Source organism: Acipenser ruthenus, chromosome 14 (assembly GCF_902713425.1).
Source record: "Acipenser ruthenus chromosome 14, fAciRut3.2 maternal haplotype, whole genome shotgun sequence".
NCBI lineage: Eukaryota > Metazoa > Chordata > Actinopteri > Acipenseriformes > Acipenseridae > Acipenser > Acipenser ruthenus.
Window position 1 is genome coordinate 17,153,827 of NC_081202.1, and position 22,997 is coordinate 17,176,823.

Sequence of the window (22,997 nt, forward strand, 5' to 3'; positions counted from 1 at the left end):
AATATTAAATGAAATATGTGTAATATATTAAAATATGGAAAATATGACGAATGTATTTTTCTATTTCTATTTTTCTATTTAAAACACACATATACTTATTAATAATACAAAAACAGAAGTAACACATTTTATTTTATATCACGGGGGTCGGGGTCCAATGTAAATCCACTATATATCGAGGGCCATATAGCGAGAGACCTATAGAAAAACAAATAGGCTAACAAATACTGTACAACCACTCCCTCGTTTTATCGGGGGCATCAGGGTCTAATCCTCTAGTCTATGCAACCCGCTTTTTCTCATTTTTCATATAAAAACAGCACACCGTTTTAATTTGGAGGGTTATTGCTTCTCATCAACTTAAGTCTCCAATTAATTTCATGAGTCTTCCTCTCCTTTCTCAAATGCACAAACCCACTGCATTGAAAGAATCCAGTCCCAACATAGGAGTCTTGTTGCTAGGGAGCTGACATCACTGCCTTATGACTTTTGCTAGTGCATTGCTGCCACATGTGAACACCTTGTTGGCTAAAATAAAAACTGCTTCAGCAAGTAGATACTTCATTTGCTTTGTGTTATTGTGCAATGTGTGTGTATATGATAACAGTACAATATGAATGCTTTGTTTTTAATTGTTTTGTATATTTTTGTTTGGGTGAAATAAAACGAACAATAATTCTAAGTTAAATTGCCTATGTATGTATATTGCAGCTAAAGCATGCGCACTTAGACTGTAAAAATGGGGAGCCAACTCCAGGACCGTGATATAACCCACACTAGAGCGTTGGGTGATATAAAGAGGGGTGGGTGTATTGTAATTTGTAGAGGGCTTTCTGTTTGGTACTCTCTCAAGGCATACCATGGTCCTTTTTTCTGTATCTGAAAATCGGTGCTTCTCCAGCTTTTGTGCCAGGTGGCTCCCATCCCTGTAAAAAAATGACACTGAAAATAAAAATTATTTTAATTGTATGTATTTATTTATTTATTTCAAGCTGTGGCATGTGGTCAGTCTGTTGTCTGGTTTGCTCAAATTCACGGCATATTTACTATTTTAATACCAACACTACTGCAGCACAATAATTGTGAAAACCTGTGTCGTGTTTTTATAGCTGTTGTGCTTTTCTGTGCTACATTTCTGCAAACTCAGCATTTCAGAGGTGAAACACTGAATGGACTCTGTTGCTTTCCAAAACTCATGGGATATGTTAGAGGAAAACCTTTTTTAAAATAACTGCAACTTGTAATGTCCCAGAGACCAATATTATAATACATAAAATCGTTTAATTAATGTTTCCAATTTCCACTGATAATTTCATTTTGGGAGCACAGATTGACATTTTATTAAACATATAGTACACATTTTTCATCTAAGTCACTTTTACATTTGTACTGTAACTGCTATCAAGTCAGCCCATGTAATGGTTTCATTTACTTCTCTCTTGGGGGAAATGCTATGTGCCAGTATTGATTTTTCCCAGGTAGCGTGAAGTGAAATTATCACTGAGCTTGATTTAATTGAGCTGTAGATCCATGTATCATTAGAAGAGTTCAAATACTGAATTGTGTATACATTACAACATCTGAATATAGGGGTCAGTATTTCTGGACTATTTCCCACTTAATACATTTCCCACTTAATAAATTGTAAATTACTAATATAGGAATACAGTAACACAGATTTCCTGGATAAAGGAAGTGGCTGCCAGTCTGTAGTTACTCTTGAGTCCAGCATTGTGCAAAGGCTTAGCTTCTGGAAGATATTGTAAGCGTACTATGTTTCTCTTACAGTAGGTGTTAACAGCCACACTCCCCATCGCCAGGACAATTGGCACAATCAAGACCTAGTGATTAATCACAGTGTCATAGTGAGTTCATGCACCTGCCAGGACTCTAACTTGCAGGACAATGACTACCTTGCACCTTGCAACTAATTACAATCTTTAAATTGGCAGGTTATAAAAATAATTTTGTTTAAAAAAGTAAAACACACAGATAGTATTGCTTATATATGTGTATGTTTATATCTATCTATCTGTCTATCTATAGATAGATAGATAGATAGATAGATAGATAGATACATAGATAGATAGATAGATAGATAGATAGATAGATAGATAGATAGATAGATAGATATACAGTTGTAGTCAAAAGTTTATGAACACCAATGGAAATGTATAATTTCTAGAAATTTCTCGAAAACAAAGAATTTTAGGAAAAATCTTTTGTAGCAAAAGTTTTGCTTTTGTGGATGAGGAAAAAAAGTTACAAGAAACAGATGTCTACAATTACTTATTTCAGCATTTTTTTTTTTTGTAAAACTCGAAAAATGCTAATTCAAAAGTATTCATATGACTGTCTACAATGTGCTAAAAATTTCAATATGATAATGCAGAACCTAATTCTAGAAAATGCTGGATTGTAGGTGAACATTCTTAGAGAGTATAAAAGGGTTAGGTATAGGATGATTGCTGTTATTACCAATAAGTCAATATGGGAAAAAGTAAAGAGCTAACTGAAGACCTCAGGCAGAAAATTATTAATTGTCATAAAGCTGGAGAAGGATACAAGAAGATTTCCAAGCATTTGAGTATCCCAATTTCAACTTGTTTCTATTATCAAGAAGTACAAGACTCATGGTACTGCCACAATGCTCCCTTTGTCTGGAAGAAAGAAGGTTCTTTTAATAAGAACAAGTAAAAGAATTGTGAGGAAGGTTAATAACAATCTGCAATTGACTGACAAAGATATTTAAAGTGAATTGGCTGCAAATGGGACTGGGGTTTCCAGTTCAACCATAGGTCGAATATTGCATGTTGAAGGTCTCAATGGTTGCAGGCCAAGGAAAAAGCCACTCTTAGGAAAACGTCACAAGGACAATGGCTTGCAGTTTGCTAAATGGCATTTGAATGATGAATATGAGAATATGAGAACAAAAGTTGTGTGGAGTGATGAAACAAAAATCAAGCTATTTGGTCATGGTGATAGTTGTTATGTTTGGATAAAGTCTGGTGAGGCGTACGAAGAAAAGAACACCATACCCACTGTCAAGCATGGAGGTGGTAATATCCTTCTATGGGGCTGATTTTCCTCTGATGGCACAGGAAATTTTGTTCAAATACATGGTATAATGGATTCCATAGCATACCAAAAGATATTGGCCAATCATCTGAAACCCTCCACTACAAAACTTGGTTTAAAGCGCAACTGGGTGTTTCAACACAACAACGATCCAAAGCACACATAAAAATATACTGTATATATATATAAGGGTACCAGACCTAGTTATATTTAAGGAAGAGGAATATTGTACTGGCCTTGATTTACAGTAGCCCTCATATATGCTTCAAGTTCTCATCTGCTTGGGGATCAGGGTTTCCTCCTTATTGTTGGTATTGGTAGCTGCATGCCGACCTTTGCCTAGCCAATGTTTAACATAATCTTCAGGTCTGAACAATACCATTGGTGGGCCGACTAATCTGAGGAACAGGAGTGATGACATTTTTGTCATTCAATTCATGGAACAGGAAAGTGCTTTGTTATTATACATGTTATGTATAGGCCTATATAGAGTTATTATTTTATTTCTTTTTTTCCCCCATATGGTTCATCATTTGAAAACTGTATAATTCTTGCCTATCGGACAAAAAAGTTCGGGATTCGGGATACGGTGCGATCTGGCACAAATTTAACCATGGTATAATATATCAATAATAATTCTGGTCTTGTGGTTCCTCAGGCTTCAAGAACCTGTGCAAATACTTAATTTGCTTTAAAGACTTGATTTTGGACTCAGTTTTACTATTAAGCAACTGAAGATCCAGTTGGATTTGTGTCATGCACATTATACAACACAGTCTAGTTTCCAGTGTCATTTTTATGTGACACATGTTTTTTGTTTACTGAATTAGAACAATTGTGTTTTCTGGCCTAAATATACTGTATGTGTCCAGAAAATGAAGGTTTAATAAAATGTTGGATTTGCTTTATTGTTAATCTAATTTGATGGAATATTTCTTTCGATTTTGATTTTTGGAATAAAATGTATACCGTTTGTTTAATTGAGTTTTCCAGTTTCAGCTGAAAAGCTTTGCGTGGGTTTTATTAAGTTGTATAAGAAATTATTAACTTTGGTTAGAGCTCTAAAATGTTCAGATTTGTAATGATTTTCTCATTATACTGTATGAATCATATTTTGTATATAGTGGGATGCTATTTGACTGAAGCTCAATAGTTTTAAGTATTTCTAAAGACCTTTCAGATTTATCCTGAAAAAAATGGCTGCCTTGAAAAGGTTAACTTTTAACATGTATACCTATTCAATATGATTCAAGATGGGAATCAGGGTATGTAAACTGAACAAAAATTTACAAATGAGCAAAAATGAACCACAATAGAATTATTAAATTTAGGCTTATAAAATATTTGTTTTATCTTCAAAGAAGCCAGTCAAAGGGTTAACCTTACATTTAAAAACAGCATTTTTCATAGAAGAGATAATGTGCCTTAAAGCTGCAAACTACTGCAAACTACTGCTGTGTTCAGAAAAGGAAAATGTAAAACATTGGTAAAAGTGTAATGCTATAAGACTTATACCTTTCAAACACAAACACACCAAAACAGAAAATAAAAAGTGACCCTTTAGATAACACAAAGACAGAAACATGTCATGCCTTTGTTTCCTGCAATGATGAGAATAAAATGTAATTAATTTCTTTCCTCTTATGTCTAATTTTGATGGGAATTAGTTAAGCCGGTACTAGCCAGGCAAGACCGAATGCAAACAAGGTCTCCTTAGGCAGCACAATGCATGAATGTAAGATATGCCCCAACAACATAACTTGTCAGAGAGGATTATTTCTGCTTAGTGAATCTGCAGGGGCCCCTTGCTTAGACGCTCAGTATTGACTAGAGAGAGCAAGCAAGCGAGAGAGAGAGAGAGAGAGAGAGAGAGAGAGAGAGAGAGAGAGAGAGAGAGAGAGAGAGAGAGTGAAAGAGTGGCCATTAGTGTGGAGCTACAGTGGCACTGATGTTTGAGCACACTTCGAAACTGGCTTTTGTTGAGAATATCTGTGCAGAAAGCATGCGCTGTCCCAAACCCGCTGTTACTATGAGAAATGAGGAGCTGCTTTTGAGGTACTGTGCAGTTTTTTTTTTTTCCAGTTCTATCAATGCTTGTTATTCATGTGAATACCTACTGTGCATGTTATGCCACTCTAAAGGGTTACAATGTTGTTAAAGTGCATTAACAACACCCTGGTAGTAACAGATTCCTTTGCAGTAGGGTTGTACGTAGACTTTGTAGTTAATATATTCTCATATTGTGATTCTACTTATTTATGCATGGTACATACAATAATCCTGAGAAGCAGAGAAGACTCCATATTAGGACATGTTGTGCTAAAATCCCCTTTAATCTGGATTTAGCCTACCTAAATAGATTCATTAAGGCTATACCCTTTGCTAGTTTATAGCCATAATATACAGTATATCTATATATATATATATATATATATATATATATATATATATATATATATATATATATATATATATATATATTCTTTTTCTTGAAAACCTTGCTGCATAAAATATTTGGAGATATCTTTGGTTGAAGAAAGAAGGCTGTTGATTTGGCCCCCCGTTCTTAGAAAATTGTAGTCTTTTGTTTATTTTGTAGCAGACGTTTGAACACTGAATACATCTTTGGTCCGACAATGGGACAACAGAACAATGGAGCTGTCAAGCAGTTCATTGATTGTTTTTTTTTACAGGGCTTAATTCTATTTTTTTTTTTTTTTAGGATCTCAGAAATGGGTGTTGACATGGATTAAAGGTCCTGGAGTTTTATTTTATTATTTGGTCAACTAGGCATTTAATTCAATGTCTGCAGTTAATGGCGCTTAAGGTATTATATATGTTAGAATAATGTATGTTAGTATTAACTGGAGATGTATTGCAGGTCTGTCCATTAACTATACAACTGAGGTGTATAGGGTTTGATTCACCAGCACTAACCCTGTCATAAATCTCATAAATTGCCTGCAACCAGACTGCCCTGTGTAATATTATAAATCTGTTTCACATTTCACATTTTGGTTGCTTGTAAACAAACATGAAGACTGCCTTTTGATACCATATTTTTGTAAACTGTGTACATACAGCAACAATTCAGTAAAATAAAAATAAGTATATTAGAAAATAGCTTACATCTGTTATGTGTTTTAAAATACAATGAAGTAAGAAATGTTGCTGACCAAATATAAAAGGTTTTGCAATAGACAATAACATCCCGGATCACCTACATTTACATTGTGTCTAATAAACAACAACAACAACAATAATAATAATAATAATAATAATAATAATAATAATAATAATAATAATAATAATAATAATCTGAAAACACACACAAAATGCAGACTGTCAGGCTACAGAGTATAACCGTTGTTTTTGTATAGAAGTTGCATATTGGTGGTCCTTTCAGAAATTTAAACTATACAAACACGTTCAAAAGTCAGTACCACTGAAGGCATCCAATGTTCTGATAGCTCTCCTGTCTTTACACATCTTCAAAGAATTGAGATATATTTTACAATCAGAGCAAAAATGAAAAAAAAAATTTGGTTTGGTTTTCATCCATTTGCCTTTATGTATGTAATATTTTCCAAATAAAATAATAAAATTTATTAGGAAGACAAGAGAACGATCAAGATCAGAGTCCTCAAAATAACAGATTATATCTTTTATCGAGAAATAAATGAGGATACTGCAAGAATCAAGAAACCAATAAGTAACTCTTCTCCAAAATACATTAGAAAATGTACAACTGAAAAACAATTGAGGGATTGTTTCAGTATGAGAGTGGCAAAAGGTGCAATTTGGGTCAATGTTTGAATCCAAGAACTTGTTTGTTAATGCAGGCGGTGTCTCAGCCTGACGTCAGATCAGAAGTCAGGGGGGGTTACTTCAAGGTGCATGGACGCATGCGTGCTTCGTAAATCAAGCTCAAAGATGTTGGACATTAATATATAGGATACGCAGTGATTACCTTTCTTTAATGTGTTCTGTAACAGCCACAAAAAGTTTTGTTTTTGTTTTTCCCTGCATCACAGTCGTGTCGACAGTATAGGTCACATCAAGTAATCGTATGCAATGTAAGCATACTTTTTGGAAGCTGTGACATAAAAACACATAATAAAGAAAGATACATATTTATAACAACAAAAAAATAAAATAGAATTGCAGTAAAAAAAAGTTTTGAGTCTCAGTTATCCATCAGACAGCCCTGCTGGTTATAAGAACCTGAGAACTATTCTGGAAAATAATCATTACCAAATATAATAATGAGAAGAAGAAGAAGAAAAAGAAGAAGAAGAAGAAGAAGAAGAAGAAGAAGAAGAAGAAGAAGAAGAACATAGGAGATACATATTTATTACATACAAAACCTATTTTTAAATACCCCTCCCCCATACAGTATACTGCACAAATTGCATTCCATAGGCACTTGAGGTCACTTGAGGTCTGAAGATATATAAAAATGTATAACAGACTGTAACTTATTTATCGTGTTACTGTGATTTGGGTGGCTAGAATGGTGTATACTGCACTGTACCTATTATTATTATTATTATTATTATTATTATTACTATTATTATTATTATTAGGGTTAAACTTTCTCCAAATATCAATTTCAATTCCTTACATGACTGATATAAAAAACAACCCTTCATTACCTTCCTAATTTTAAGTGATAACTCCATTTGAATGGTATGTAACAGAGTGGGTAACATATTTACTGCCGCTCTATTAAATGAATGTAGAACCAGTGGATGCCTCTTATCACATTTCAGTATATCAGAGTGTAAACTGTACCTTAGGGACTGATAAATACAAAAGCACCAGAGTGTTCATTAATATTCATATCTGGAACTTTACCACAAGTGCAGACTGTGCGTCAATACTTAAGAAGTCGTTCAGGAGTGAATCAATACTAATTACCGAAATCATGGAGGTTAATTAGGAGCTGCAAAATGCCTCTAATGGTGAGTTCACTGCTTCCAGGCCTGAAAGCACCTTAGCTGATGAAACCTGAGGGAGAGGCCAAGAAAGGGAACTTCCTAGCAGTGGGTCATTGAAACGACATACCTTTGAAATTAAAATAAATGAGCTGCTGGAATTTCAATACCAAACTCACGAGAACAAAATCCTCAGTGCTGTACACTACCATAAATGATTGGCATGATGTCCTGTTATCACAATCATTACACTGTCATGCGAGTGTTCAGCAGAGATCAAGGTAAAAGCATTACAAACATCTTTTAGAATCAATGCAGCACATTTAAATTAAACATCCCAATTAAACCTGGAATGAATCAGAAGGCTTTTCTGGCATTATCACAATACTTTGGTCAACAAAAGGTCTTATTGTTTCTTACAGAAATCATAGGCTTATCAAAATATAACTGAAGTAGCATGTTTAGGAAGCATTTGAATATGCCCTTTTTCACATTTCATTTACAGAAAATACATCTCTAAGTGCTTTGTTTTGCTACAGTTTTCTTAGATTCCGAATGGTGAATTTTTAATTTCCTTTTTTTTCTAGCAGTACTTCCGTTTGTATTCTTTGTGGCGCAATGAACTGAAACTAGAAATGGCAGCTATTGTCAGTGAGTAAGAAATGACATGCATTATCAGGGCAGCATGAGCTGTTGGTGCAGTAGCCTATTTTTACTTGACCCGTATAATGATTGGCTGCTAGGAATGGTGATGAACTGCAGGGCCTAGTGTAGTATTCGTTTGGTGTTCAGGAATGCGGAAAAAATAGACATTTAGGCTGGCATGAATATTTGAGGGTTAAAAAAAAAAAATCTTTTGAACAATACAGTGCTTGTTATTGGTGTGTTGTTTATGTGGTTTGTTTTAGTCTATCCATAGCAGCATCTGAATCCTCCTTATAACATTAATAATCTATTGAAAGAGAAGCAGAAAAAGGAACCATTCCTCTCAAGTATTCTGCATTAAATCAAATATTCCATTTTACACCTTCCATTTTTGGAATGCTTTGCTCTTTCATTTGATTTACATATTTAACACATAGCATTCTCTTCAGCTTTGGTGGTCCCATGACTTCATCCAGCTCCAATGTTTTTGTTTTTTTTTGTCTGGTATCTGTGTTGTGTGTAAGTATGCATGCCGTTGTTGCAGGAGTTCTATGAACATACAAAAGAAGCTGGCATTAACATCAGATATGCATACACAGCCAAGTCAGAACATTCTATAGTGTAATTTGAACTTACAAAATTCTGGTGCTCTACAATGAAGACCAACACCTGGGGTGGGAGGAGATATGGTTATTCTCCGTGGTGATGAGTTTGCCTTTGGGAAAATTACCTTTGGACCTTTGAGTGGCTTATCACTGATAAGAAAAAGGTCCATTCCAATATACCATATTAGTCATAGTCACAGAATTCCAACAAAAATATTACCTCAGTGGGAAAACTGACTGGGGGGGAAAGAAAATAATTATTTCCAATAGATTACATTTTCTTTATTACAGAAAAACAATTTCAAAACTCTTATCAAATCAATTTCTTATTGCTTGCAGAAGTTGTGGAGGAAGTAAAATATGACATTCCATAATTTTAAATGGATGTAATAGCCTTCCTTGGTTGTTAGTGTTAATCTAACTTGAAATGTTTGCTTCAAGGCAGAACATTACAACAACCTTATGTCAGGCTGCATGCTTCATTGTGTATATTAACGACAATAGACCAAAACATGGGTTCTTATGAGGATTTTTCACAGGTTGGCATGTTTATCCTAAAATAGGTTCACCCCAAGGTGTAAAATATGAATTCTGAAAGATTTATCAGATGTATTTATACCCACAAAAAACTGTTACTGTTCAAATCTGCCACTCCTACTGCAGGGCACTGTATGTGCGTATGTATTGAAAATAATTCTATCCATGATGCAGCATCATACTATGTATAATACCATGTGTACCATGTATAAATAGATAGAGTTTGCTTCAGAGAGAAATACTGTGCAAAAGCAGTTTTCTTCTGGTACCCTGGATCACTGCAGCTGTACCCTTAATGGTAAAGGCATAGAAAAACTTTTGGAAAGCATGCTAAATACTAAGTATATGGGAAAATCATAGTAATCTTGAACATTACTGTGCAAATTTACTGTGGTAAACTTTTTTTTAAGAGTAACCATTCCTTGCATACTTTTGGTCTTGTTTTTTTATTACCACAGAACCCCACTTTGACCCTGGAGAGTCAATGTAAATTAAACTATATATTCAAGGGGAGATGAGAGAGAGAAGCAGCCAAAACATATTAAAATGTTCAAGTTGTTATAAAGAGAGTCAGTAAAAGGAAACCTTCCTTTTAAGTTAATCCAGTGGCTGCTTTACCTCAGTTCAATTATAAAACAAGAGTTCACCTGGAGCATGATCATTACAAGGAAGCATTTTATGTATTGTCTGTAAAAATGTGTGGTTTTTAAGGGGCTAATCTTCCCTTTTGCTTGGAAGTTTGATCTCTGATGGTGAATTTAAGATAACACGTATGATTAAAATCACCATAAACAAGCAATCTGAAAAGTCAAACTTCAGAATGCTTTAGGTAACTGCCTTTGTTGCCACTTCACTGTACTGTATGGCATAATTATGGTGTGTGTGTGTATATATATATATATATATATATATATATATATATATATATATATATATATATATATATATATATGTACTTAATTTTATTTTTTTAAAGAAAAATTCCAAAGTATTATACCTTTATTTAATATCGAAACTAATTTAATCATTCCTGTTAATACATTTTAACCACATTTTTTAAAAATCTAGTATGTAAATGTAGATTTTATTAATTGCCAGTTGTGGCTACAGGAAATTGTCCAATGTCAACTCCTATAACATTAAAATATTGACACCCAACTATGAAAGCACAAAAGAACTTACAGCTGTGTACATGTGACATGTGTTTAACAGTAACTGTTACATAACAGGGCTATTAAGAGCTTGTTATGAAATGGAGCAGGTCATTACTTAAAGGTTAAATCCACTCATAACACTGTTACTAAGCATTTTCTCTTTTTTTTGTGAGGCTAAAGTCATTTTACAGAATTGGATGTGTGTTAGTTCTCTTACATACTGTATACTGGGTTATCGTGCCAGAGTAAAAGCTGAATGAATTTGGCCTATTGTGACCTGGTGATGCCTGTAAAATAAATACATTATTTTGAGAGAATCAACTAAAGCAGAAATATTAAGATGTTATCATTCTTGAGAGTCTTTTTCCTGTGAGCTTGACACTGGCTCTGTCTTTAAGTGACAGCAGGGAATGTGTTTTAAAAGTGTGCTATGGTGTAGCTGTTAAATAAAACACTAACCTGGGTGCTTTTAATGCTTTCACTCTGACCTACTTACATACTACTTCACCCCTGATAGCATGATTAAAAGCTGCTTTGAAACCATGATTCCCTCCAGGGATTTGAGACTGGGAACAATATAACAAACTGCTCTGAAGGCTTAAGTCAGCTGGAAGGCTTCCCTCCAGTTTCTTCCAGCTAATTCACATGTAATTAAAAGCAACATTAATATTTTAAGCAACTTAGTAAAACAGTAAGAGCCAGTACAACAAAAATAACTTGGAACGTGGTGTTGTAAATGGCATGTTTGCAAATATGCATACTGTAAACTGTAACAATAAACAGGAATACAAAAGAGTAAAAAAAAAAAAAAGAAAACACCAGAGTGTTAATTATGAGGATTTGGAGTTAAAAAAAAAAAAAAAAAAAAAAGAAAACACCAGAGTGTTAATTATGAGGATTTGGAGTTAAAAAAAAAAAAAAAACATTGTTAAAATACATGTACAGCATGTTGCCTGGTTATTGTTATTTTTTTTTTTAAAGCAATTAATCAAGTGTTTCTTGATCAACACTTAATTTTAGGTTGAATTTTTTTGGCATTGAGAACGATAAATGGTTAATTGCAACCGCAGTACTGAGGAGCCACGCCTACCATTTCAGCACCCGGTGTTCTACAGTTGCCTCCGCAGTAGGGATTTCGGGGATTGGAGGAAAATGAAGGGGGAGAGAATGTGACAACTGCCGACTCTGGCTACTGCCTTGGGGAGGCCTCCCGCACCTGTCCCTGTCCGTCTCGTGTTCAACTCAGTTGTTGAATCAGACAAGCGTAGAGACGCTCTTATTTGCCAGATCACAGCGGCGTGCACAGAGAAAAGAACATGACTTCTACGTTTGAGCTGGATTTTCTTCCTGAAATGATGGTAGATAGCCGTTTGATGGGTTCTGATAGAATGTAAGTACACTACTTATTAACAGGGTTGGTTACAGAGTAACATAAATAAATAAATAAATAAATAAATATCGATAGTTACATGCTACAGTGTAGCTAATCGTTTTGTGTTACTTTTGCAGAAAGGGTTTGCCACGGGCATAGCCTAGGAGAGCACGGATAGGCTTGCCTAAGAAAATTAAAGGGACAGTGTCCGTCTGTATAAAAGGCTTGATACACCCCGCTATATTGTACATACATATTTCATTTTATACGACAGTTTAAAAGTTTTAAACAATGACTAAAGTACTACTGTAAAATTAGAATTGCTGCCCTCATTACGCAGATCAGTATATTATGTTTCTTAGTTAGAAATCTTTTATTACCTTAAAAATGCATGCATGTCTGTAGTTTATACACACACACACACACACATGAATGATCCACAGTCTGCTGAGACAGTGGTCGCTATGGCCATGATAACCCACACGCAACTTTGTATTGCTCCTAGTGTTTCTTCCGATCAAGTGAAAAGTGCGGTTTTAGCCAAACTACAGTGTTTGCATTTTGGGTGGAAACTGCAAGTGCCCTTATTTTTGTAGTTAGCATCATGTTGGTGTAGATGCCGTTTTCGTAGTGCTATAATTGAAAGATATTTTTCAGACGAGGCACGCATGACAAGTTGTTAAGCGCTGGATGCAGTTTTCTGATTCCTTTCCCCCTGATGCAGAGATGAGGGTCCAGCGCAAACAAGTCTACACGTCACTCCTCAGTTAAGAGGGTGAAAACAACGTCTTTGAATTTAGTTCATTTTGATAATAGTTTATAGACTTAATCAACGTATTTCAGTGTAAACAGAGCACATTGAAATCTCATTGACTTTTAGGTAATGTTTTTTATTTGTTTGTGGTGTTTGCTAAAAACGTGGTAATAGGAATTTAGATATATTGCACGTTTGTTTTCTGTAGTTTGGATACGTGATTATTTTTACGAACAATAGCAATATATTTAGAGAGGGACCTTACTTTGGTAGATTTCCCTAGTTTGAAACAAAAAATACATGAAAGGAGAAGAATGCCTTTCCATACCTTATGGCTAAACATTATTTTTACATATAAATGTGTACAATCTTTTAACATAATACATTTGTATATTGATGTTTGCTGTGCACAATGACTCCCCCATTTATTAAAAAAAAAAAAAAAAAAAATGATATCACTATATGCACCGCGCTTCAAAGCTTGAAATCTCACTGTTTTACAATAACATCATCGTTTGCTGACAACAAGCTTTATTTGAAGAAAACTGTTACTTCCTGAGACGAGTCGTGGTATAATAAAGTGAATAGCTTGGTGCCCATTTTCTCTTGTTAATTGGGTAAGTTATCTCAATGTGTTTTTCTCTCACACATGCTGTGGTCAGAAGCAGCAGCAGCGATAACACCTGCCAGAATATTTATTTAGTAACAGAGACCACACAAAAAAAAGACTTACTAATGTGCAAAATTATTATTTTATTTGTCTATTTCCCCCCAATTGTAAATCTGCTTCTCTAATAAAACAAAACTGCACCGATGTTCTGTGCTGTTACTACTATGTACAGTCCTGGGCTTCTCGAAGTAATATTCAGAACCAGGCAGTGTTGTGGATAAGCAGTTACGTTTTAATGTCTGTAGTATTAGCCAATTGTCTCAAAGCGCTCAGACAGCACTAGATGTATAGAAATTGATCCATCTCTAAACAATTCTACATATAAGGTTGGAAAAGACATATTTTTTAAAGATTCCTTTTGTTTTGTTGTTAATCGTTCTGACAGTGTCTGTGGGGGCCAGTTATACATCTTAACAGCTTCAGAATGGCAACAGTTTGCTAATGTGGTAAATGTTTTATATATACAAACGGTCCATTGCTTGCAACCATATATATATATATATATATATATATATATATATATATATATATATATATATATATATATATATATGGTTGCAAGCAATGGACCATTTGTCATTCAAACTTTGCCTGGCTGTTTAGCAGGGATATATACAGACAGTACCACATTTACTAAACATTTTTAGTCAGCCATGTTCCTGTACTTGTGCTGGTCATATAAGCATATCTGCATTTTATCCATTTTATTCTGAAGAGCCATAGAAAATGCAATTTGTTTGCTAGATTAACTCATGTGACATGTATCTTCTGACTGCATAATTGGCTGCATTCACAGTAAAAAGCAAGCTAAGAGAGTTTATTCATTCCAGTGAAATGCCAGAAACAGAAATTTAGAGTACTTTAACTTTTTGCCCATTGTTTATCAATATTTGTCTTGTTGGCTTTGAAAAAAAGTTGTTTTCTTTTAATTGGAGCCCAAGGGGTTTTGAGTTCAGCATTAAATTAGTTAACAAGCCATTGGAAAAAAATCTTTGGACTCTGTCTGTTCTCGTAAATCATCAGAAGCTGTACAAAAAGCAATCCATTTGTGGAAATTATTTTGTAATTCCTCCTCCTCTTCCAACTGTAAACAATGTGAAAGTTATTTTGTTGTTGTTATCTGGGGGGTCAGTGCTTTAACCTACAAACAGCTGAAGGTGTCCTACAAGTTTTTGTTTTTTTTCCTGGTTTAAAGCTAGTGAAGAAATGTCACCCTATTCCGTCTATTTTATACAGATGACACAGTAAGGGAAAAGGGGGATGACGTAGTAAGGGAGATTCACTTTTATTAAATCCACAGTGCATTGGAAGAAATGTTTAGAAAGCTGAGTCTTCTGCTAGTCTTGGGTCCTTTAAAATGCTGATGCTTTGCTAGCTATAAAAGTGATTGTATGATAACGTTGTACATTTATATTGGTATCTGAGCATAATGTAAGGATATGTTGTTGTCCTGATGCTTCTGTTTGTCTCCCATATAATTAGAGCGATCATGTTTTTTTTTTTTTTTTTTTTATAAACATTAGCTACAGAAGCATTATTTAGGTAGATCTTGAAATTTGAGGACTTGGAATGTACCTCATTTTGTATGCTTGTTCATATGTTAGTAAAAATGGCACTGGCTGCAGTGAGTTAGTTTGCAGTATGAACCACGAGAAATTCCCTTTGCAGCTCTGTGAGTGCACCTCAGTCCTTTTGAGCACCCCATAATCAGTCTAGGGCCTCTCAGGCTGAGACTGTCAGTTTGGTTTTGAGATGTGTTCATAATTTGTTTTATGACACCAATGTTTTATTATTATTGCTGATCCTTGTGTGCGGAGTCCAAAAAAAAAAAAAATATATATATATATATATATATATATATATATTTTAAAGCAATTGTATCCTAAATTAGGTTAAGCAAAGACTGCTGCCATTTTCCCTCTTTTAGCAGACAGTGAGTGTTTTAATTTCACAAAGCAATCTTCATGCACTCTGTAATGTCTGTGCATGTTTATAGTTGCATTATACAGTGGATTTGAGGCTGCAGTAATGAATTACATATGAGAAGCGTTTGTTTGAAATTAAACTCCATTAACTCAAAGCACAAGTCATTACATATTAACAATTTGCGGAATGGTCATGACCACTTCAAAAACTCTAATGGACTGTTTAATTGGATGATGAGGGACTTTACAGTGATTGATCAACTCCTTTTGTTTCTTGGTAAGGTTGATTTCCGTTGAATAAACTAAACAACTAGTCAGGAAGTTTTTATGGTACATAATTAACACCTAGGACAAGAAAAACGCAATTTAAAAGCTACTGTAGCATAGTAAAAATGCGATTAACATGAATCAGACATGTTCAAATAGGAAGACCTGTTTCTGGCAAAACACACAATTCCTTACAGTTATTTTATATTTCCATTTTAGAGATACTTGCATGATTGTTACAACTATTGTTTGGAAGAAAGTCTGCCTAATATCTTCTCTTCGGCAATGTTGTTGTTTAAATGTATCTCCTCGTTGTGGCAGTGAGAGCACCAGCTGTAGTAAAACCCTGTTAACAATGTTGGCATGTTGAGTTGGAGCACCTGTCTTCAGTGTTTACATAGGCACTGGGACCTAGAGCGCAGTCAAGGAGAGATGAGGTACCATTAAGAAAGAGTACATCAGGTGTAACGTCATCAGAACATGTTTGTTGTGTACGATTTGGCAACAATATGAATTTCTATCTCTCTTTCAAGTCTCCCTGAATCCAGGATTCATTCAGCTACTGTAACAAACGTTCCTTGTACATTATCTTTTAGATTCCGAACACCTGTTTTTGAATTTGACGATTGTCTTTTTATGCCAAAATATATTTTGAATTCTGCGTTTGTAATAACAAGTATGCAGCTGCTTATTGAGCAAGTGTCTAAAGGGGCTTATGCCATTGTTGCACATACACAGTTTAATATATTTTACGGTATGTTGTCTGTGTCCTTGAGTGAAATCCTTGCATTTCGCTGAATCAATTGTCTCCAGCCATATGTGGCACAAACAGCTGTATTTAAGCTTTTGTTCAAACTATGTAAATGGACTCAGTGGCAAGACTTTTGTTTCTGCCATATACACATTAAAATACTTTTGGAATGATTTTATCTCAAGTTAGAAGTGTTTCTGACCAGTTTACCACGAACTGGAGAAACCACAGAGCCTTGATTTTGTATTTTCTTTCTGCTATCTGATTTCACAGGGTTAATGTTTTTTCTATAAGGGAAAGTACTGACCTTGGGTTTATTGGTGTAATATGGATTATTTGTTGCTGTTTTCACACAGCTTTGCTTGTTCTCTACAGCTTTGGGCATTAGTGTGGTCCTGTAAATACAGATTGGGGAAGCAAGCTGTGTACTGTCTGTACTGTACCATACTTAGTATTTTGTCATTTATAGCCTTACCACTGTTTCCAATTTGTAAGTTTGTTAAACAGGTTGTCATATCCCACATTCCTTCCCAAAAGCTGAAATGCTAACATCTGGTGCCTGTTAAGATTTGAGCTGCCCTTTGTGCTATTATGTAATCTGCTCGGCTAATTTTCTCAAAGTGTGTGGAAATGGAAAAAACATTATTGTTTCCCAGAAGGAGAATACAGGTGACCATATTGTTTGTTTTGTTTTCATACACATGTGTTTTTAATAATGCTGTTTCGGTATCTTTGATATTGTTGATTTTGTTTCTGAACTCATCAGCCAAGGTTGTCATAATACCAGGATGACAAATGGAAAAGGGGCGGGTGCGGGCCTTAAAACATAGTGTCCATATATACTTATAGATGCTTTAAAAAGGATGTCAGTTTCCTCAATGCAAATAGACAGCAATAGCCTTTCATTACTTACGACCTCATTCTGATGTAAAACAAATAATCTTACCTGTTTGCTAACATCAGCCCTAATTATTTAGAAAAGATTACAAGTTTTGCCAGTACACTTCAGAAAAAGAGATTTGGATGGGAAAGGTTATTTGAAAGATGTCAGTTGGTGTAAATCTGGGTGATTATGACGTCTGTTTTTTTGTTTTTGTTAGCCCTTTGCTGGCCTATGTCGGACCTGGTCCGACATCATCAAAAAGGTATGTAAAAAATACAGCGAACAAGGGGTGGGGCGGGGCTGGAGATGCAGTACTGAGTGTCCTGTTGATATGCAGTGCCTTTTAAACCTATTTTACTGTGAAAAAAATACTTTTAAACAGCGCGTCTAAAATAAACTGCGCGTGTGAAAATAAATTGGACCTGATGCGCTTGAGACACGCTGAATAAATGGACCGCTAAGAGTTAATTACATTTTTCGGTGCTTATTATTAGCTATTTGAGTATTATATAATTTGTTTTTTTTCAGGGCTTTTTGCTTTTTATATGATGTATGGAATTATTGTTTTTGATTACAATTGCAGTAACTCGACAGTATTTGCACTTAGTTGTACCTTTCCTTTGCTGTCTTTCACAACAAAATCCTTATGGTCACAGGCACATTTTCTGGGGTTTTTGTGTGTAGGCTTTTTTTTACATTTTGCCACAATTTGCAATTCTGTTTTAAATTCTCACTAGCTAACTGTAATATAACTTTAAAATCTGCGAACAAACTTTCTACTGTAATTTTAATCTTGTTTTAAATCTCGCAAGCGGAATTTCCAGTAGAAATGTCGAATTTGCTGCCACAGTAGTTGGGGTGGGTTTAAAGTAGTGCTGGGACAAATCTGATATTTGTATTCGCTAGAAATGACAAAAATACCTTTCACTTATTTACCGCCTCACCAGAAGTTCTGTGACAGTTTCAAAAATGGCAAATAAAAAATAGCTCTGTGTGATATTAATGTATAAAAACACAGGAGGAACATAGCAGCTCTTGAGCCTCCTATTTAAAAGTTTTAGACATCAAAAAGTAAACTAACCAGATTATGTGCATGCACGCATAGTGATCTCAATGGAAGGCCATCTGTGTGAAAAACACATTGTGCTGCTATGGAGTGAGTCAGAATCTCATGGGACAGAAAAAAGGCAAGCATGTCATTCTGAAATGCCTCACTTAAACAGTGTCCAACTTGCTGGAAATTTTGTGTAGTGATTTTTATATAGATTTTATATTTTTTTTTTTGTTGCGACTTTGTTATGTGAAATATAAAAAACGAGTACCAAAACGGTGAGTTTTTTCCACTTCATTTTACAACATCATTTCCACGTTTGTTTTATTTGAAGTGTTTGTTTTAAATTTCGTTTGCTTGTTCAGCTACAAAAAGGCACAAGTACAGCTCATGTTATTACTTTATGAAAATGTGTCTATGGGCCACTGTTTACTGTGAAGAAATGGTAAGGAATGAGAAAAAAGGTTAATAAAATAAATAAAATGCAGTGTCAACTATATGTACTGTTTATTTCAGGAATAAATAACGTTTAACTTGAACTGCTGTTAAGCATCCTTTGTAGTTACTTCACTGGGGTAAAGTAAGGCCTACACAACGTGAGAAAGCGTTTTCCGAAAACTAATTTCTTAAAACATCACTTTGTGTTTACACTTCGTGTTTACATCTTTTGCAGACATTATTTGAAATTATCACGTAATTTTAAAGCTGGAAAACATGTGCTGCTTCAGTATGGGCTATTAAAAAAATACATACAGACAAATATTACTTGATCCCTAACATTATTTATATATATATATATATATATATATATATATATATATATATATATATATATATATATATATATATATATATATATTTTTTTTTTTTTTTTTTAAATTTATTTATTTATTTATTAATTAGCAGACACCATTATCGAGGGCGACTTACAGTCGTAAACAAAAATACATTTCAAGAATCACAGTACAAGTATTAATACAATTAAGAGCAAGATAAAATACAATGACTTTGGTTCTAGCAAGTACAAGTATATCACAAAATACGATTCAATAACGGAGCAAATGGATCCATGCAGACACTACATATTATTATTTTCTCTGTTTTCTAAAACCACGTGTAGGAATGAAGGTCAAAGTTTGCACATGTGCAGTACGCTATCAGAATAAGTTTTCCAAAAAGTGCTTTTACATGATATACATTTGGTTCATTTTCAGAATTGAATCGGAAATTTCTAGGTGCTGCTTTCCGAAAACTGACCTAAGGAATATTCTGATACATTTTCAGAAAACTGTGTTTACATGACTTTTGATATCGGAATTAGTTTTCTGAAAACTTAGTTTTCCGAAGAATATCGGAATTCTTATGCTCATGTAAACGCACTGAATGATAGATACAAGTCAGGAAGGAGGGACATTACCCAACTGCACCGAAAGTTAGTTTGTTTTTGTTTTGACGTAGTGTTGTTGTTGTTTTTTTTTTTTTTTTTAATGGGAAAGCGGTGTAGTCAACGTGAGTTGAGTAACCGTTTCCAGTGTTTTCCGGTGTTTTATTGGCTAAACACCGATTTTCAATTTTTTTGTATCTGGTGTTTAATCAGTTTTTATAATACAGTTTGAAAAAAGAACAAAGAAAAGCATATGGGAGATAGGCAAGAGCTGATCTAAAGAAAATAGCTGCACTTTGTGGATGTAACAAACACTATTTCTCCTGGGTAAAAGTCTCTTGATGATCATTTGGGGCACATTAATTACTTAAGTACTTTTTTTTTTTTTTAAAACACTTAAGTCATTCTCAGTCGTTTTTTGTAGAAACAATAGAAAACCCTGGGATTTAAAATTTTCAACCAGTAATTGCGCAACCGTGACAAAAATGGTAACGGTATGCTTTGAGTAATTTAGATTTGTGAAATCAGTTGTTAAAGCTTTTATATCTTATGTCTTTATTGTCATAAACTTAGATATGCAATGTGGTCATGTTTATAAGTTAAATCTTTAGGCCTCTTTATTTTTATGTCATCAATATTAATGATACCCTACAATAAATAAAAGTGCCCACTGTGCTAGGCAATTTCACCTGTCCTCTTGAAGATATTGTGTGCTTCCATATGGTATGATAGTGACATGAATGGGAAAAGCCTGGCTTAAGAGTCTCATGTGACCATTTTCATTCAGTTGAGCACAGATTCAGTGGATTGCAAAAGGCTGGAAATTAGTATGAAAAGGTTGCCACAGCCGCAACAGGCATGTAGCAGCACACAAGAAGAAGACAGCTGTCAGTATGGAGAAGTAAAGGCAGTGAACTATGAGACACTGGTAAAACATCACCTCGGGCTGAATAATCCTGCAGTTGTATTAACTCATTGCACACAATACAGTTGGTTAACTCATATTGGGTGAATGTATACACCAAACTTAAGTACTGTATGTAGTCATCTTTGTCATTTTGTGAATTTATGGAGCAGAGGCCGAGTCTATACCTGGTTTCTCTCTCTTACTAAAATAGGGCCATTTTGTAACGAGGTCCTATTCAACTGTAACATTTGTAATCCGGAAGAGCTGAAATTGCAGCATTCTGTCTCTCATATTTGCTTATCTTTGGATGCGTGTGACTGAGAAGGGTCAGTATGAACGATTATGTTTTGTTCTGTATTGAATGGTGTAAAAGTATTGTACCTATTGTCACAAGGTCCCCCTGGGATTGAGAGATGGAACTGGTTATATTGGGGTAAATACTTTCTGAAGATAATTTGTGATATTTCTTTTTTTTTTTTGCTCTTGTTTTTTAATCCATGTAATTCTACTTCTTGTACTTTGCGCATGTGGGTTAATACTTATGTCTTAAATAGTTGATAACTTGATCATTCATATGATAATGTGAGCAGCAGACATTGACATCAGAGTTAATACAGTTGACCTAGAGTACCATATCATCCTGATTTTTAATACATACTTTTTTTGTTCTTTGTTATTCAGTGTTTTAAATTATTTCCAGTCTCTTAAATAGAGTACCATACTTTTTGTGTACTACAATGCAGAATGCAATGGGTCATCTGAGTCTATTGAATTATTGTCTTTTAGCTAAATCCATTGAATTTGCAACCCCCTCACCCTATAGAAGTGTACAGATTGTATTGAGCTTCCCCTACATGTACCCTGCTGTAAAGGTTACTTCTCCATGCACTACCTCTAACAAAATAAACTGATAGTTGGCCTTACATTTCCTGTTGGCTAAGGAGCAGACATTTTCTTAGATCCCTCCTGCTGATCTCCAGCAGTCAGCTGGCTGCGTTAGTGTGCTATTTTACCCTCTGCTTTATGCAGTGTGAAAGTTACAGATGTTCAGAGAACAGAGACGCAGGAAACACTTGGGCTTGGTTCTCAAAACACTGTGGTCACCCTGATCTCCAGCAGTGTACTTTAGACTGTAAGGACTCGTGTCTAAATGTTCTGTAGGGTTGTGTAACCATTCCACAGTGATCATTGCCTGTAATTCCTTTAGGTCTATAGCAAACTCTGTTCTGCGTCATTAATCTTCAGACTGTTCCTTATGAAACATCCCTAATGCCGTCGTTCTTATGTGCTGCTGACCTTTTTCCTTTTTTCTTTTGTAGTTGTTTCATAAAATAGCCAAACATTTACTAACAGCAAATACTACTGAACTCCTTGCAAAGTTGGGTTTTCAGTTTTACAGAACTCTTATTGCCATGGAAATCTTGGTTTTCTTATAGTCTACAATTTGTAAAAAAACAAACAATTACCAATAGAAGTAATATCTATGTATAAATATGCTAATTATAAAGTCCTGAAATTGTTAATAGAATCGGTGTCAATTCATTATGGATTCTATCTCAACAAGACAAACATGCATCTTGAATAATACATTTGTGGTGACATTATGTATATTGATAGAAACATGTATTTTGATTGTAAGACTGAATTATGCAACCTTATAGTACTATAGGCTTTTTTTGGTTAACATTTAAACCCTTTGGGTAATGCTAAATTTGTGCTTCAGGGTTTTGAATATTGGCAAAGTCTGCCCTAGCTGGTGTGTTATATTACTTTTGGCATTGGCCATTGGGCTCATCTGCCATTTTACTGTTAAGCTATTGAAATGTGTAGTGTTTGATGTTTAGGTGTAGAAATAAAATTGTTGCAAAAAATGGTTTGTCCCAGTTACAGGGTTCGTACGGTCATGGAAATCCTGGAAAAGTCATAGAATTTGAAAATGGCGATTTCCAGGCCTGGAAATACCCTAGAAAAATAAAAATTCAAAGAGCCTTTGAAAAGTCATGAAATTGCTGAGAGACTTTTTAATATTTGAACTGCACTATATGTTGTTAAAGACTATAGTTTTGTTTTTCTCTGT

The 22,997-nt window shown here is 34.6% G+C and overlaps 1 protein-coding gene across 20 annotated transcripts in view; it reads left to right on the forward strand.

The window, feature by feature from the left end:
- The window catches only part of celf2 (cugbp, Elav-like family member 2), a 174,245-nt gene that overhangs the window by 58,992 nt on the left and 92,256 nt on the right, over nucleotides 1–22,997 (forward strand). For 7 of the 20 annotated variants that reach the window (XM_058985965.1, XM_058985970.1, XM_058985972.1 and 4 more), the window contains exon 1: nucleotides 17,823–17,840. The exons of 2 other annotated variants lie outside the window; for them this stretch is intronic. Coding sequence is in view for 6 of the 18 variants with exons in the window: in XM_058985967.1 (XP_058841950.1) it covers nucleotides 5,027–5,133 (107 nt within the window). In the remaining 12 variants the exon portion in view is untranslated. Of the gene's footprint in view, nucleotides 1–4,980; nucleotides 5,134–5,800; nucleotides 5,834–10,952; nucleotides 12,347–17,821; nucleotides 17,841–22,997 lie in introns of those variants that run through there. 11 more of the 20 variants (XM_058985963.1, XM_058985966.1, XM_058985964.1 and 8 more) reach the window with 8 other exon arrangements.